At 48.4% G+C, this 13,206-nt stretch overlaps 4 protein-coding genes across 4 annotated transcripts; 2 read left to right on the forward strand and 2 right to left on the reverse strand.

The window, feature by feature from the left end:
- Positions 1-5,171: 5,171 nt before the first annotated feature.
- LTR84_003510 (uncharacterized protein) lies at positions 5,172-6,980 on the reverse strand (the record flags this gene model as incomplete). Its single annotated transcript, XM_064847098.1, has 1 exon — positions 5,172-6,980. One exon carries the CDS (start codon positions 6,978-6,980, stop codon positions 5,172-5,174), a length of 1,809 nt encoding a protein of 602 aa, XP_064705451.1.
- A 960-nt stretch (positions 6,981-7,940) lies between these two features.
- LTR84_003511 (uncharacterized protein) lies at positions 7,941-9,452 on the forward strand (the record flags this gene model as incomplete). The annotated part of the gene is made up of 1 exon (XM_064847099.1): positions 7,941-9,452. The coding sequence occupies one exon, from the start codon at positions 7,941-7,943 to the stop codon at positions 9,450-9,452; it is 1,512 nt and encodes a 503-aa protein (XP_064705452.1).
- A 50-nt stretch (positions 9,453-9,502) lies between these two features.
- On the reverse strand, positions 9,503-10,925 carry LTR84_003512 (uncharacterized protein; the record flags this gene model as incomplete). The annotated part of the gene is made up of 5 exons (XM_064847100.1): positions 9,503-9,792; positions 9,849-10,140; positions 10,197-10,315; positions 10,366-10,690; positions 10,746-10,925. The coding sequence occupies 5 exons, from the start codon at positions 10,923-10,925 to the stop codon at positions 9,503-9,505; spliced, it is 1,206 nt and encodes a 401-aa protein (XP_064705453.1).
- A 352-nt stretch (positions 10,926-11,277) lies between these two features.
- On the forward strand, positions 11,278-13,085 carry LTR84_003513 (uncharacterized protein; the record flags this gene model as incomplete). Its single annotated transcript, XM_064847101.1, has 5 exons — positions 11,278-11,416; positions 11,477-11,592; positions 11,644-11,842; positions 11,899-12,673; positions 12,728-13,085. The coding sequence occupies 5 exons, from the start codon at positions 11,278-11,280 to the stop codon at positions 13,083-13,085; spliced, it is 1,587 nt and encodes a 528-aa protein (XP_064705454.1).
- Positions 13,086-13,206: the final 121 nt, after the last annotated feature.

A 13,206-nucleotide genomic window follows, 5' to 3' on the forward strand; every position in this document is an offset into this window, starting at 1 on the left:
GTGGTATTTCAAGAACAACAAATATGCACAAGTTTGTCACCACTTCCCAGACACAATCATTGATGGTTGCAAAAATGAGCAAGCTGAACCATCTTGTTGAAAAGTTGATGCTAAAACCCTTGTCAAATTCGGGACCAGAAAAAGAAACGTCTTTTCTTGGGCCAACGACGTAGGGTGGCTGTCGCTATATCGACGATATTTAGCTGCTAGAACTCGTTGGTAGCCTATATCTCAGCGGCTACGCACGGAACCTACCATGTCTCTCGCTGCACTGCGCTCTTTTCCCAAGCGCTGCACCTAGTCACAATCAATTCAGAGTGTCTGTGGCCTATAAACTGTGGACTATGAAGGCGAGAGATATCCCGACTGGGATATCGTGGCATTGATTGGAAGTTGTCACGGATGCAGTCATAGCGGCAGTGATGTTGAGTTGTATCCAAGCCCCAAAGCTTCCCGAAAATATATTCATGTGAAGATGGAACAGTCATCATCAACGCTATGTTCAGCTGTATCGGCAGTAATTTCAGTTGGGGATAGCTGGGCAAACCCAGAGAAAACCTTAGAGCACAAAATACCAAGCTCTTTGTTGTTATGCAGTACTGATGATGCATTAGCAACTCCAGCAGCCAGCAACCGCGGAGCTACATTCGAAATCGAGCCTCATTCTGCCTCTTGGTAGGAATCTTCGGCCACTCTCGAAGTTTTTTACGCGATACACACATCATCTTCGTTGGTATTCCAAAATCTAAGAGGATTGACAGAAGTGTGACGGAACAGAAAACTTGAATTGCTCAAGCATTCTATGCTTGAGGTGGTCTGAGCCTGAAGGACAGTGACCGGCAAGGGTTCGGCTTCGAGTTCTACTGGCACCGGACCGCCTACCTCGGCCAGAACCAGCCAATGATGTCCAGACTACTATTCTTCTGAGCCGAAAGAGCACAATGATCCGATTCTCGAGTCCTTAGCCATCATCTGTGGGGATCAAGGGCACTGATAAGAATGCCAAGTATTCCCACGGTACGAGGAAGGCAGTGGTTGCTGATGATGTCTCGGACTTAGCAGAGCTTCTAGAAATCGATATGCCGGAGGATGCAGAGTTGTCTACGAATGAAGACACTTCTAATTTTGAGAATTGTGATGGATATCTCAAGGTATTCCTCACATGTTTAGAACTGAGCCTAAGCAATCATGAGTTGGAGTTGGCTTGTGAATGGTGGCTGAGCGTGGATCATATTCTCCAAAACGAGACTCAGCTTGATGGGAAGCGGAGATCGAGAGCTTTTGAGATCTGGCAGAGCACTGTTGAAGAGTTCTGGTCGCTAGAGGGAAAATACGTTTACGGTGAGATGTTTCAAGCAGCCTCCTGGCACCATCTTTTGGAGTCGTCTCTTTCGTGGCTGCGATTGCAATGAGACTTCAATGCAGTGAACGGGTCAAGTTTGCATTTTCGACCGTAGGGTTATTCAAAGCTCGCCATTTCTCGCATGTCTCAAAACCTTTGAAAAGACTGATACGTTGCGTTCTGTGGCCTGGACACACGAAGGATCTCTCGGGGCCGGGATCGATACCTCTTTTCCCGTATGAGTGGGTCATTTACTAGACTCTACTTCAACAGGATGTGGCACTCGTTGACCATGTTGACTACTTAATCTGCCCGGCTGTGGATGTCCAGCGTGGCGTCTGCGGCCACTCTGAAGCTGCTTGGGCGTGTGGTGCTGGTGGTTCAATTCATATTGATTGTGTCATCTTTGTCCGCATTATGTCTTGCACGGCCGAATTTCTCGTCAGTCATCACAGTCCAATTACAATCGAGAACGACATTATTACCTTCTATTTGCTCGTGGGCCATAATAGTTTCACGAAGGGAAGCAACAACGATAATTTACGCTTCGAACGAGATGGCACTTAACTTGGAGACTACACTAGGTATATTCTCATTATATGCCGACCGAAACCAACTGGTCCATTGCTCGATACTACGAATGGTGGAATTAAAACTGGCGCTTACTTGGCGAAAGGTCAGTAAGAGACCTTCGCGAGCTTCCAGCAGTTATACCTATACATCTCAGGGCATCAATTTTCATCCCCTCGCGGAGATTCGAGTCTCCCTTATCTGCCTTGCTGATGCCAAGAATGTCGCTCCGGGTCACTGGTTTGAACAATGGAAGAAGTACTTCGAAAAGACTCACATCTATGCACCAGCCATTGTGATAACTGGTGGCGTATGCCTTACCTGTCTACATGAGTCATTCCCACATACAACCCCGATTCGTTTTGACCAGCAGCCTCGCTCCCTCGGGACTGCGTCTGACTATGTTGTGACTAAGTATATCAAGAAGTGTCTGAGAAGCAGGCATTCGCTGGTGGCTATAGTCGCTCGGCCTCAGGTTTCATCAACTGCACCTATCGAACCTGCACCCCTTCCTCCACCAGCTCCTGCACCGGTGGAATTAGCGCATGGGAAAAAAAAATCAGAGTTCACTCATGGACGAGAGTGCACAATCATTGGCAACCGGCACTTACGACGTCGATTGAAAGGACATATACCATTACTCGGGTGCTTAATTGGCACTCGAGCATCCAGTATGTCCAGTCACCCACTTATTTCTCCTCTACGCTAATGATACCAGGCCGTCGCAGAAAGGGAAATGGAAGATCTCACCGACCAACACCACTGCAAATACACCTGCCCCCCTTGGCCTACCTGCCTCGTGTGCCCTCTCAACCAAACAAACGTCGAATGGAATGGCTTCTAGTCTGGCGCCACGAAGCATTGAACAATCTGCAATTGCGGGCGGAACTATAAGACTTCAATACCAGGATGGCCATATTGGGGACATGATCATGAGTGTCTTCCACTGTTATAGAACGATTGTGGGTACAGAACACGAATTGAATGGTCTTCGACCTGGCCAGGCAAGCACCCCGTCTCAATTGCATGGTGGCCGCCCTGTACACCTGCCATCAGATTTAATCAACCCAACCATCGCACGGCTCTCCGCAGAAAGGTTTATGCACGGACATTATCCTTAAATGCTTTAAGACGAATTTAATCATAGCCAACCCGTAACGGTAAGATCGAATCTAGCCGAGGCTAGCCTGAGCTGACAATTTTCATCCTGCAAGCTTTGAGCATATATTTCAGGTAACGACTGCTCTACTTGTGGGGAATTTATTGTTGAAGATTACGATGATGTTCGAGAAGCCAGCTTGTCCAAAGGCGGAGATGTCACAGAGGTCCATGGGATCAAAGACATCGTCAGACATAAGCTAGATCGTTCAAAACATGCTGATGGAAGACATCAAAGGGGAAGCTGGCGAACTGGCTATGCAATGCGATTGCTCCCTCTCCGCCAGTACAATAGAAGCTAGGCGTCGACCAAGGCGACGGATGAAAATGTCAGCTGGAAGCGAGGTGGCGTGGAATATGAACGCAAGTATAGATTGCCAACACGATCTCGCGGAAACCACATCTCGGGTTTGCTTTCAACTTGATACAACCGAGATCAAACATTAGTCGATAATTGTTGAGCTGAGCTGCCGATAGCACTGATATACCTGATGCCTTAGTTCAGCTTCATCATGCACTAGAGTCTATCTCAAATTGCAAAGTCGTTCAGCAGGCAGTTTCGACAGGGCATCGATAATACTACCCAACTGTCATTCATCAGTTCAAGCGCCTATAAGTATTGTGTGGTGATATCATCCAGAACCTTGTCGTTGTTTCAAGAACATATAATCAAGGCATTTCGTATGAGGTTGAGTATGACGCGGAAATCGTCATCAGTGAGTGCGAGTGGATCTTGCATCGCAATCATAGAGGGGCGAGGAAAACGTGGTCTTTCCAAAGCGAGGTAAATTGTTCCTCAGGTCCCGAGACAATTACTACCGGAGAACTTCTCGACGAGGCTGAGAAGTCAAGGTCCGGCACTTATGTCACTTGGCCTAGAATGGCCGTGTGGTATGTGGCTTCCGGACCTCGATGACTATCTTCGACACAGACCTTCAGATTTGTTCGATCTGTGCATATCTACGGAAACGAGCCAACTTTCAGATTATGGTGGACATGCCTCTCTTTGATTCATCGTCCATGCTGTTCGGCCTTTCTCTGCTGTGGCATCAATGACCATCTTTCCATCAATCTCATACCTTGGGACTTTGAAAAAGAACAACATGTGCTACTTAGGAAGCGTGATAGGCAGATCGCTTGAGCTCAGTGTCCGGAGTCCATGGGGGAGGGTGTTACAGTTGCCAACATGGTTTTATCATGGACTGAATCCGTACAGAAGAACAGTGATGGGCACCCTGTTCGACACCACGAGGACGTGGAAAGGCCACTGCTCCGCCAGCAGGTGACAAGTCGTCATAACCCATTGATATATATAACTCTGCTCAGGTTCAGTAGTCATCTACGACTACAACAGCAGAACAAGAACAGCAGAACAAGAACAGCAGAACAAGAACAGCAGAACAAGAACAGCAGAACAAGAACATGGATGCTGAATACGGCCTAGGTCGTTGAAAACAACCATGTGGAGAGCTCGGAAGTTCACATTCTGGAGGCCGCGTTCGCACGTACAAAGATTCATGAAGATGCTGGGTCTGGTCGACCACGGACGAAACTTACCAGCCTGGAGCCCAGGGTTGCTTCATCTATCGGTCAGAGCCATACCAGTCCATGTTGTCCAGCTGGATGATTGATTGAGAACGCTCACCAGTGTGACAGAGAGAGAACGGCAGCTTCGTTCTAAAACCCGGCACTGAACACTATCGACTTCGTGTGGCCCCTTATGGCTCACGGTTTACGCCACGTTTTGTTCAATGATGGCAACATCTTAACAGAGATTGTGTCGTTTCCACTGGCAATCGGCGATCGCACCTTGCGAGAAAAGGATCCAGTAGTACCACTGATATCCCAGATCCTCAAGAGAGGGGCCAAGAATCTTGCGACCCTGGACTAGGATGCCGTGATAGTTACCACTAAAGGTATGACAAGAGGTTTGGGTTATGTCTATATGCATAAGACAAGACAATACGTCGGGGATGAGGAAGATCCACGAACGGGGGTAACCCGGCCCGTATTTCATCATCAGCTTATGAGGACTCAATGCTGCCCCGGAGAGAGATACGCTAAAGAAGAGAGCACTTCGTGAAGTCGCGCTGGTGACCACTTAAAATCCCCATGAGAATAGCTTGATCTGTTGTATCTTTTGACAATATTTTTCTTCACTTTCTTCAGCACTCCGAAGGGCATCGAGTGCAGCAATAATCGCCCTCAACCCTCCGTATCTTCTAGGGCCCCAAGGATCATTTTCGCTAATCTCTTCATCTTCTGCGATCGTACGGGTGGTCCATCCAACAATGTCATTGCAGATGGCTATCTTAGCATTTGCCACTCCCTCAGCCTCAGCAATGTAAGCCTCCCATGGTGCTTGGCCGTGTGCGAAAGAAATCCATCGGCGAGCAGTCACCATAGCCTGCCGCTGGTACCACTTGTTCCGATGCGTCGGGTACCGGTCGATCAATGTCAGGAAGAGAAACAATATGTCGATGAAGTGATGGCCAGTGGCGAAGCTGTGTAAACTTCCTGGTATTGGATTTGACAGTCCGAATGAATACCGGTAAATCCTTCTGTGTTCTGCGAGACCCAGCTTGTAAGTGAGCCGCTCAATTTCAGCTGAGAATATCAAATCGCCCATCAACTTGGAGGTCTGCGCCCAAGAGCGGACCTCGTCGACTTTGGTAGAAACATCAAGCTCATATTCAGAAAGTACAGCTTCTGCGTGCACTGAAGGAAAAACCGCCATCATAGATTCGACCAATGCAGCGTGTGAGCGATTTCTCAAGCCGGGGAGGGTAATGTCACCCTCCCAGAACACGTCGCCAATAATCATGTCGCCAAGCCAGGGACAAGCAGCAATCAATCCGGTCTGGTTTGCAACCGTAGGTGGACCACAAGTGAAGAGTGAGTCTGCTTCAGAGATTCCAGGGATCGGACCTACGAAGGGACACATAAATATCCCAGGGTACTGGGCCAAAGCCGCCGCATCAACTTGTCTCAATTTTTCCAGCCTTTCACCAGAGGTATTGCCTTCAATCTCGAAGTGCTTTAACATGTCTTGGTACTCTTTATCCTTGACTTCAAATGACGTGTTACCCATGATAACTCCAGATTGCAGAATCGCACGATCAAATAGACGCGTGGGGGAACCACAGATGTGGTAGACGAGGCTGACGCTGCCTGCTGATTCACCGAATGCAGTGATATTCGACACATCGCCGCCAAAGCCACCAATGAAGGTGTGGATCCAAGAGAACGCGTTCCGCTGGTCCTGCAGAAACAAATTGAACGGCCCATGATGACCCTGAACATTACCGGCTGAATACTCGTCAAGCAGATCCTGGCAAACCAAGCCGCCGAACCAATTTAATCGGTATCCTATGTTCACAACAACGACCGGCTGGGAAATTGAACATGCATATGATGCAATAGATGCATTCGAGTGTAGGCCGTCGATATGGCCCACGCCTTCTGCCAACCCACCACCATGAACGTAAACCATCACCGGCACTTTTGACCTCGATGCTGAAGTCAAGCTTGCGACGGGAGCTGATATCGATACTGTAAGACATGTGAATTCATTGTATTCCAATCCGAGATCATCTGCCAGCGGCCCACCCTGAGGAAGCCACCAGGCTGGGCTGGATGCTCCTGTTTGAGGACATCCCGCTCCAAACTCCGTGAATTCTCGGTATGGTCGCTCATCAAAGTTCTGCGGGATCTTCTCGAGTTTGATAGATGGTAGAAAGCGCTTGGGTATCCTAGCGAAGGGAATGGAACAAAATTGGACAACTTTAGCTTTCGAGAAGCGCTCCAGCTCAACCAGTCGACCCGTGAGCTCACCAAGATCTGGATGGGCATGAGTATATTTCAGTCCCACGTACCGTGCTTTGCTCTTCTCAATGGACAGGTGACTCATTGCTCCTACTACTTTCCGTTGTGGCTCTATTCCTATACCCAAAGCGCAAGCACTAGTTTTCGTTGCCGACGAAGCCGTCTGTGGTCACATTTATCATCCATGGCAAACCTCAGGCAATCGTCGCAGAAGTGATAGTTAACGCTTCAGGAAGACTAATATAGTTCACTAACTGCTTGGGGAATTTCTGAATTCGTAAATGGGCCAGCCCGTGTCTTGGCCTCTCGTGGTCCAGCAAGCCCGTAGGACCGAACGAGCACAGACTATCCCAGTAGAAACCTCGGCAATAGGCATTGTGCAGAATGATGGGAAGAGAACAAATCCCCGCAATCGTGCAACTTGAAGAAACTTTATTGCTTGTTCTTTCTCGGCATTCATTTGCCCCTGCTTCTCGTTAACCTCGACAACATCAAGTTGTTGTGTACGAGTTCATGGCGATATCATATTTGGCGAGATGATACTCACATCAACCCAAGTGAATGAAACTACCACACCACTCTAAGGGCCTTCAATATACACTCAGACATCTCGCACCATCTTTGCTGCGCAACAGATCTCACTCTGTGCAATGACAAGGTTATGTTGACGATGTTCACCACCTTCGCGATCAATGGGTCATCGAAATCAGACGATTCGTTTTCGACTAGACCTAACCGTGCTTGTGACAGTTGTCGCAGGCTGAAGATCAAGGTACACTATAGTAGGCGTGATATCTGAATGCTCAACTCACATTTCCTAGTGCCAAAGAGCCTGTGCATCAGATAGGAAGACACCCTGCAAAGAGTGTCATTGGAACGAAACAAGATGCACATACAATGTTCGCCCTGTTAAAAGGGGCCGCCCTCAGAAACGGTGAGAGAACTTGAAGCCAATGCACGCACTATGTCGCTGGCTAATTTGTATTGAAGCCAACGTCTTCTAGCCCAAGCTGATTCCACAGTCGATCTGGACACTGACTCCATCATGAACTGCTGGTCGTGTGAAGGTGCCTCGGAAGGATCGCCTTCCTACGATCCACCAACGTTGACCCAGAGTTCACGTAGTCTCGGAGGCTCACAGATAATCTTCTCCACACCATTTCCAGATTTTCCTACAGATGCGGTAGCAGAGGAAGACTTTTTGAGTGCCGAATTCTTGCCAACAACAGAAGTCGTGCCTGGGAAAGAAATATTTTGGAGCGATCCTGGTGTACGTACTCCAGCGAATACCCAGGGGATGAACATTTGGAGCATTCTCCATGAGTTCTTCGACACTGGGTATATCATATTTCCTGTTGTGTCGTATGCCGACGTCGCAATTCGGTTGCTCGATACCCCAGATTGGCCTGCGGTGCCTGATCTGCGCACATTACTCCTCGCTATCCGCTTGATGATCGCTTGCGGCAAATACCGAATGGATTCAAGGGATGAAACTCTCCTCTACCAGTTGATACGCGAGGTGGAAATTTCGCGACTTGAGTACGATTTTGCAGACCCAGCATCTCTTGACGCGGTGGCTTGTTCTTTGTTTCTTTTTACTGCCTATAATATCCTTGAGAAGCATGGCCGCGCTTTCCTCTATTTGGATGAAGCGGCAACATTATTAGAGAAGACGACTCCGTCCACGGAAGCAGAGAAAAGGCGCAAGCTCCAGGTTCAACAAGTCATGTTCAACACGGAAGTTGCGACTATCGAGATATACGGGACTTCAACCACGCAACGCAGGACAAGGGAGCCGTCATTGACTGAGGACATCGTCTCAGTTTCGCAACTTGAAGACGGCATAGACGTTTCTTCCACCAAATTAGCCGCTCATCTATTGAAACAGCTCACCAAGATCAACCTTGCCAAAGACGCAGACGCACTTCAGAAACTCAACAACGAGTCCCATGAAGACATTGAGATCTTACTTGGCAGTGCTCTTCAGCAGCATCGATACTCTCGAATCCAGGCGGCTGATGTTATTCTGACTCGTCAGTGGCAGCTCTCCTCTCGGTTCGTTCTGGGAGATAGTGGCATCAGCTCCCTTGCAAGGCCATCCTGGTCCACAGTCGAGCATCTCGGGCATGTTGCAATGTCATGGGTGTGTCTTCTGCAAGAAGGCGAACTTCGAGTGGTGGGCTTGGGGAAACTGGCGGGACTGATTCGGAATATTGCTGCATTGGGAGATTTACGAAAAGGTCGGACCATAATCGGTGGTTTGGCTGGCGCAGTAAGCAGGGAAGACCATGACAAGAAATATGCTCCCACCCTGGCTAGAATACTCATCCCCATGATGTCCTCACTTACTTCGACACTCTCCATGCCAAGCGAGCAGGTCTCCCAGCATTTCTTGCCGAGTGTGCATGGCGAAGTGCGGTCAATTCGACCAATGTTGGAATGCGTTTCGAACGATAACCCATCATTTCCTGTGGAATCTAGCACTTCTGACATAGGGGAAATACTTTCAGGCCAACAAGAAGAAACAGATTTCGAGCAGTTCATCAACACATCTTAATTACTCGCTTGAACCCTGACTATAAAGCACAAATCCGGATGTCCCTTAGTCTAGCAGATATCAAAGGCCTTTCTGAAGGCAGCCACCTGCCTTTCGAACCAACCCAGTACAAGTTCAGAGTTCAAAGCAAAAGTAAATCCATGAGGTACGCCGCGGAGAATGTCTTCCTCTACTTGGACTCCAGCAGAACGCAAGAATTGCGCATACTTTAACCCTTGTGGTCGTAAAAAGTCGCAGCCTGCGATTGTCATTAAAGTCGGAGGATGATCGAATACTTTTTTCGAGCCAAGAGGGGAGGCATATCGATCATAGGGATCTAGCTGCTCTCCACCGTACAGCCCTAGACAGAAGGGTTAAACTAAAATGGAAATCTGGCTGAGGTAGCGTTGTACATACCGAAGAGTTTAGTCAATTCTATCGAGACAATTTCTGGAAGTTGGGGTGCACTTGCGAACACCCTCTCGTTCGGACTCTGCTCAATCTCTCGTTGTTCATCAAACATGGCTTCAGCTTTGGGGTGTGCAGTGACGGGCACTACAAGACTGACAAGGCGCAGAACCCAGTCTCTGGCTGTTGAAACCTCAAGAGACTTGAGCACGCATGCTGCCGCAATGTTTCCCCCAGCAGAAGCACCAAATAGACCAACACGCGTAGTGTCGATCTGGTATTGCGGTGCATGATCGGACAGCTTGCCAACAAGGTTAGTGCGGTGAAATACTAAACTGGAGCTCAGCCTGTACGTACCCAGTTCAATGCACGCATGCCATCGTCTACTGGTGCTGGGAATCGATGCTCAGGAGCAAGTCTGTAATCGACACCAATAACCACGACATTTAACATTGCTACGAGTAGCTCAGAGAAAACTGCAACCCAGTTAGTTGATCTGGTTACGTAGAAGAATGAAAATACTAACCCTCATCGCCAATCGGACTGCCGTGAATCCACCCTCCACCATGGAACATAAGTATTGCTGGCCTGAGCGTGGAACCCGAAGATTTCTCATTAGGTAGAGATTCATAAATCCAGAGGTCAAAGCTCTCATCCTTTTGTCCTGGAGGTGACACTGTAACAATGCTCTTGTTGACTTTTGGCAAGTCTTGCGGGAATTGACTTCGAAATCTAGTCCTCTCCTTATTATATCCTTCACTCGTGAACAGCTCTTGTACCCAGCGACGCATTCCAGGAACATCGTCACCTGGTGGCATTTTTGACTTTATGAACGGTAGGCGTCGCATTTCCTTCATGGAACACGCTATCAGCTTCTTCCTGTTTGGTTTCTCGAACGTGCCTCACCTCTAACCATTCTAGATTGGGCTTTTGAAAATCATGGACAGCATTCGGGTCCATTCCTTGCTTCATCATAAGTTCTAGTAGCTCTGGGTCCATGGTGCTGGCAGCAACTGTAGAGTTCGCCAGGCCCCCTGCGATCCCAACGCGGCCAAATGCATTGTCCTGAGTTGCAACGGCAGTCATGATTCTGGTCTTTGGTAGAAGGTATGAGACTACAACACAGAGTACATTCTCATCACTCGTCCAGACACTTATGCATCTCGATTTTTAGACCAGCCACCAAATTAAAACACAGGTGTTCCGACGTCTCTGATCTGCAAATGGAAATCCCCATTCAGAAATTCCCCAAGGGGAATAGCGTTCGGTAGTTTTTGTGGGGAACACGAAACTAGGCCCTGGGGTGCATCTACGAGTACTCTGCTTCTGACACATATTTATCTGTAGGGCCATGCTCATGTCGCATTTGATCGCCAGGTTGAGTTCGAAGCATCTTCTCCTACAAACGCATATCTGCTCTTGTCGGTTTCACACAAATATGACGACCGTGATCGATGACAAGACCAAAGGCACTGCGCACGCCGAGGATCTTTCCCAAAATGCTCAGGCTATGCAGGAATTTGACTCAACTATTCACCACCCGGAGAACTGGTGGAGTTGGCGACTTGTGGGAACCAGTAAGTCTCAGCACTTGGAATCACACTTGCATGGAGACTGATATATGCTTCTACCCGCAGTGATCACCATCGGGCTTTCAATGGGCCTGTTCGGCTACGATAACAGCTTTGCGGCACCACTGATGGCATTGCCTTTGTTTATTACAAGATATCAAGGCCCAGATCTTTCCTTCACGGTAAGTCAAGAAGGTTCAGCAGCCTCATCAATACTAATGGATGAGTTCAAGGCTCGCAACCTCAATCTAATCGTCCCTGTGCCTCTGATTGGTGCAGCCATCGGTGTCTTCATTGCTTCACCGCTGATGAAACGAATTGGCCGGAAGAAAACTTTCCTTGCAGCATACTTCTTGCTTTGCATACCTGGATCGTTTCTTCAGCTTTTTGCTCCAAACATCGGTGCCTTGGTGGTAGGAAGATTCTGGAACTGTAAGAACACCATTCGTCTTGCTGCATCTGAAGATTTCAAGCTAAAAGTTGCTTAGATCTTGGTGTCAGCGTCCTCACGACGACTGCTCCATTGTATCTGGCGGAGATGGTGCCTGCCCATTTTCGTGGTAGAGCCATTGGGTTCTGCGTGGCCGGAGTATCCGCCGTTGGCATCATCGCAACCACCCTCGTCTGGGGCACTTCCAAGATCTTGGATGATCGTTCATACAAGATTCCCCTGGGCCTGCAAGCTGCATTTCCTGCAGTATTTGGTATCATGACTTTCTTTGTTCCCGAATCCCCCTTCTGGCACTTACAACATGATCAAGCTGAAGCTGCTAGACGTACACTCATGACCCTTCGAAACGACAACGTCGAGGTCGTGGAGGCAGAGCTCTCGCTGCTGCTGAGATCTATCGTTGCAGAGAGGGAAGATCAATCAAAAGCCCAATTTTGGGAAATCTTCAAGCCCATGCACCTCAAGCGAACGTTGACGGCAGGTGCGCTGTTGTGTCTCAACCAAGTCAGCGGACTGGTCCTTGTCAGTACTTATTCCACCGTTATCCTTGTTCAGAGTGGGGTTGGAAATCCATTCCAGATCACCATTATTATTACCTGCACCCAATTCCTCGGAACTATGATTGGACCGGTATTAGTGGACAAGATTGGTCGGAGGCCAGTTGCACTCGTTGGATTTTCGGTCCTGTTTTTCCTCGACATTGTGGGAGGAAGCTTAGCTACCGCCGGGTTAACTACCGATGGTCAAAGACTCGGCCTGGCAGCTGTTTTCATTCTCTTTGGTTTCTTTAATTCGGCATCTTTCCAATCTTTGTGAGCCATTCTCTCTCCTGCCGAGCTATATCAAGTACTAATTTTGTCGACTAGGGCATTCGTTCTTCCTACTGAGATTCCAGCAGTGAGTCTGAGAGAACCCACCGTGGCATGGTCGGTCTTTTGGAGCTACACCACCGCTATTATTACGACTTTCGCAGTACCTCAACTCACCGCACCTGATGCAGCGAACCTGGGGGCTAAGTCCGCTTTTATCTTCGCTGGATGTGTTCTGATCACGGTCATTTGGACATACTTCTTCATTCCCGAAACCAGGGCTCGCACTATGGCAGAGATTGATGAAATGTATGCCATCAATTTACCTATGAGACATTGGAAACATTACAAGTGTGAGGTAGTGACATCTACAGCGGCGGAAAAGAAGAAGACCGAGGATGGAAAAGATGTATGAGATCCGCGTCTAAAGCTGCCGGCCCGTGCGAGTCATAGATCTAAGGACGATTGCTCCTTTGCATCACCTGTCGAATCTGCCCAAGATACTCGACTGCTGTCTGATTTGTATCAATAATATC

This window comes from Exophiala bonariae, assembly GCF_035927105.1.
Source record: "Exophiala bonariae strain CCFEE 5792 chromosome Unknown scaffold_16, whole genome shotgun sequence".
In the NCBI taxonomy this organism is placed as follows: domain Eukaryota; kingdom Fungi; phylum Ascomycota; class Eurotiomycetes; order Chaetothyriales; family Herpotrichiellaceae; genus Exophiala; species Exophiala bonariae.